This window comes from Cornus florida, unplaced genomic scaffold (genome assembly GCF_030987335.1).
Source record: "Cornus florida cultivar Cherokee Brave unplaced genomic scaffold, ASM3098733v1 CherokeeBrave_3.0.0_Hap2_Chr03, whole genome shotgun sequence".
Taxonomy (NCBI): Eukaryota; Viridiplantae; Streptophyta; class Magnoliopsida; order Cornales; family Cornaceae; genus Cornus; species Cornus florida.
In genome coordinates, this window is record NW_026775573.1 from 53908454 (window position 1) to 53912385 (window position 3932).

Here is a 3932-nt window from a genome sequence, read left to right on the forward strand (position 1 = left end):
TGGATCAAGGATTGAGTCTGACTCTGATACTAACTGTAACGAGTGAGCGCTTACCTTTTTATCTTAAAGCTCAACCTATTAAATAATGTTATATACTCACTCATTTATACCCAATTACCTTTTCATTCGAGTTTGAACTGGGTCAACTGATCCATTATTAACACAATAAGCAGAATAAAGAATAAGACTAAAGACTAGATAGTGCAGCAGTAGAGGCTAGAGCACACCAAAAGCATCAAGAGTCCATCAACATAGGAAGCACGGAAATATGGGAAGCATTAAGGGCCCATCAACATAGGAAGCATGGAAACAAATGACACCTAAAAATAGTAAAAATTATTTTACCAAATGAAGAATAATTTTCGTATTCACGTCAACATATCAGTTAACTCCATTTTTTCCAAATATCATATATTTTGACTCGTCGAGACGGTACAAAAAGATTCAAAGCTCTTTCTATATAATATACTTTTTTATTATGTCTTATTATACTCTTAGTCAACTTTTTCTAACGAGTGAATTGAACAGGAACAAGTGTAGCAATGTGGATCGTATAATAATTTTAAAGTCTAGCCGTCGGACTAAAATGCCCCGTACCTACCCACTCTCTCCCTATATCTTCCATCTTCCTCACCTCTCCCCGTACCACAAAACAGCACTCAGCCTCTGTACGTCTCTGTTCTTCATGGACTTCTCTCTTCTTCTTCTCACGTTCATCTTCATCCCAATTCTCTCATACAAGCTATACCAAACACTTAGGTTCAAGCTTCCACCTGGCCCACGTCCATGGCCAATCGTAGGGAACCTCTACGACATCAAACCGGTGAGATTCCAGTGTTTCGCCGAGTGGTCTCAATCCTACGGTCCCATCATGTCGGTGTGGTTCGGGTCTCGGCATTATGTTATCGTCTCCAACTCGAAGTTAGCTGAAGAAGTTCTCAAACATAATGACCAACAGTTGGCAGACAGACACCGGAGTCGGTCCGCAGCTCGGATGAGCAGAGACGGGAAGGACCTGATATGGGCCGACTATGGGCCTCACTATGTGAAAGTTAGAAAAGTTTGTACTCTTGAGCTTTTCTCTCTGAAGAGGCTCGAAGCTCTCAGACCCATCAGAGAAGATGAGGTCACTGCTATGGTGGAGTCCATACACAAAGATTGCACTAGTCCTGGTTTGTGTTTTCCTTTCCTTCTTCATATCATTTTTATCATATATGCGTATGTATAACTGAAAATATTTGATATATATATATATATATATAGTTGTATTTCGTATTTGGTTTGTAAACCAAGATCATGGTTTGGAGCCCGGTACGCGACCTATCACCGGTTCGTAATTTTTCAAGTGATGGATACCATTAAACAGTATGAATTGACGAATTTGACCAATTTATACTGATATTGGTTTGAATCCATTACACGACCGTAATCGTTATCACAACTAAGACTATTAGTAAGCTGGGCTAATACTATATATATATATGTATATATATATTGGTTGTGCTAAAATTAGCTACAGTTAAAAAAGAAAAAAATTGGATCCAACTGCACCCCGTGACCACGATGGAATAAATGTGGCTGTAAATGATTAAAAGTGTGTGTATATTTGTGAATTTACAATTATATCCTTATACAGTCATGAAGTACTAATTTGCAAGACCATGAATTTAAATTTTAACTGCCAGACTTAAAAAATACTCCCTGTCCCATGTCTATTTTTGGAAAGTTATATATATATATATATTATTATTATAGTGATATGGAATTAATTTTTCAAATATACCCTTTCCGTTCACATATTTTGAATTGAGAGAATTATTTCAAAACAGTTAAAAATAGGTAAAGGTAAACAGTTTTTATGAGGGGAGTAAATATTGAATAATCCCACTTACTCCATATTAATATAAAGCAAGACAGTAGAATTGTTTACAAAAGCATGTTTGATATGTATAGATTTATACTGCATGATTATATGGATAATGTCATGGAGAGATGACCAACTCAAAGGAAACTTTTTTATGTCCATGATGTGAAATTATGCAGATAAGATGGGGAAGAGCTTGCTAGTGAAGAAATACCTAGCAGCAGTGTCTGTCAACAACATTACGAGGCTTGCATTCGGAAAGCGGTTCCTGAACGATGATGGGGTGATGGACGAGCAAGGGCTGGACTTCAAGGCCAATGTTGAAAACGGAACGAAGCTCGGTGCTTCCCTTTCCATCGCAGAGCACATCCCGTGGCTCCGGTGGATGTTCCCCCTAGAAAACGAGGCCTTTCTCAAGCACGGGACACAAAGGGACCGCATCACTCGAGCAATCATGGAAGAGCACACCCTCACCCGCCAGAAGACCGGCGGAGCCAAACAACATTTTGTTGATGCATTGCTTACCCTTCAGGACAAATATGATCTTAGTGAGGACACTATTATTGGCCTCCTTTGGGTATGTCATAGGCCATTTTCATAGTCTTTCTTTCTTTCTTGGCATGTTTTTGAGAAGACTCAAAACATTCCTATTTGAGGCAAAAGAGATCATACTATCTGGACTAATATTCCAATGATGTCTAATACTTAATTTTGTTTGTTTATTAGTAGAATAATGATAAGCAATTCTAAAGTTAGATGTGTCGAACTGTTTTATTTAAGTGGGTGATCGTTATTACTCACAGATGAGTCAGACTCTAGAATTTAGTATCATTACTCTTATTAGCATTACTATTGTTATTACTAAACACTAAAGTTAATTTTATTGTATGGACCAGGACATGATCGTTGCAGGAACGGACACAACAGCAATATCTGTGGAATGGACCATGGCGGAGCTGATAAAGAACCCTAGGGTCCTACAAAAGGCCCAAGAGGAGCTGGATCGAGTGATCGGATTCGAACGCGTGCTAACCGAATCTGATTTCCCAAGCCTTCCCTACCTACGAAGTGTGGTCAAGGAGTCGCTACGGTTGCACCCACCAACGCCGCTTATGCTCCCTCACCGCGCCAATGCCAATGTCAAGGTTGGAGGCTATGACATCCCTAAGGGCTCCATTGTACTTGTTAATGTTTGGGCCGTAGCCCGTGATCCAACAGTATGGAAAAACCCATTAGAGTTCCGACCCGAAAGGTTCTTTGAGGAGGATGTTGACATGAAGGGAAGTGATTTTCGTTTGCTACCATTTGGTGCTGGAAGGAGAGTTTGCCCTGGAGCACAATTAGGCATCAATTTGGTCACTTCCATGTTGGGCCACCTTCTGCACCATTTTTCTTGGGCTCCACCAAATGGGCTAAAGCCAGAGGAGATAAATATGGGTGCGAGTCCAGGAATGGTCACCTATATGAGCACCCCAATACAAGTGGTCCCCACTCCGAGGCTGCCATCTCACATGTACAAACGTGTGACTCGTGTGGAAATGTAATTTCATATGTTTGTTGTTATTATTATTATTTTTTAATGGGCAATGTTTCGCTGTTATTGGGCTGGACCTGCCACTGAATTTTTTCCAGTAGTTCACACAGGCCTATGTCTGAGTGTCATTGTACAACTATAATTTGATTCGAGCATTATGTAGTAGAATTCTATATTTTTCACTCTTTCATCTCCGGTTTGGAGATATTCGAAAAAGCATTATGAATTAGGTGTTTAATAGTATAAGTCACTTGAAAAGGCATTATGAATCAGGTGTAATCAGATGTTTAACACTATCACTCATTTGAAAACGATTACGAACCAAATAACAAAGGATTACGAACCAAATAACGAATTACTTTAGAGTAATTTGATGCAGCACATTCAAAATTGAATTGGAGGAACCATCACTCCCGGTCTAATACATATGCTTGTGTGTATATGTAATGAATATTTCAACTTCTTGAGTGCCTAACACTCACCAAAAAATTTACATTACTTCAGCTACTTTAGTTAATTTATTAGGTTCAATAA

The 3932-nt window shown here is 39.1% G+C and overlaps 1 protein-coding gene across 1 annotated transcript; it reads left to right on the top strand.

Moving 5' to 3' along the window:
- The first annotated feature begins 626 nt into the window (after nt 1-626).
- LOC132300556 (cytochrome P450 98A2-like) lies at nt 627-3588 on the top strand. Its single transcript, XM_059797688.1, has 3 exons — nt 627-1172; nt 2044-2441; nt 2761-3588. The coding sequence occupies exons 1-3, from the start codon at nt 686-688 to the stop codon at nt 3406-3408; spliced, it is 1533 nt and encodes a 510-aa protein (XP_059653671.1). The 5' UTR covers nt 627-685; the 3' UTR covers nt 3409-3588.
- The last annotated feature ends 344 nt before the right edge of the window (nt 3589-3932 follow it).

Bases quoted from the DNA above. Each gene is read 5' to 3' on its own strand.
- LOC132300556 (XM_059797688.1), top strand. From the start codon at position 686: ATGGACTTCTCTCTTCTTCTTCTCACGTTCATCTTCATCCCAATTCTC. The intron at 1,173-2,043 runs GTTTGTGTTTTC...GAAATTATGCAG, and splicing joins CAAAGATTGCACTAGTCCTG to ATAAGATGGGGAAGAGCTTG. The intron at 2,442-2,760 runs GTATGTCATAGG...TGTATGGACCAG, and splicing joins CTATTATTGGCCTCCTTTGG to GACATGATCGTTGCAGGAAC.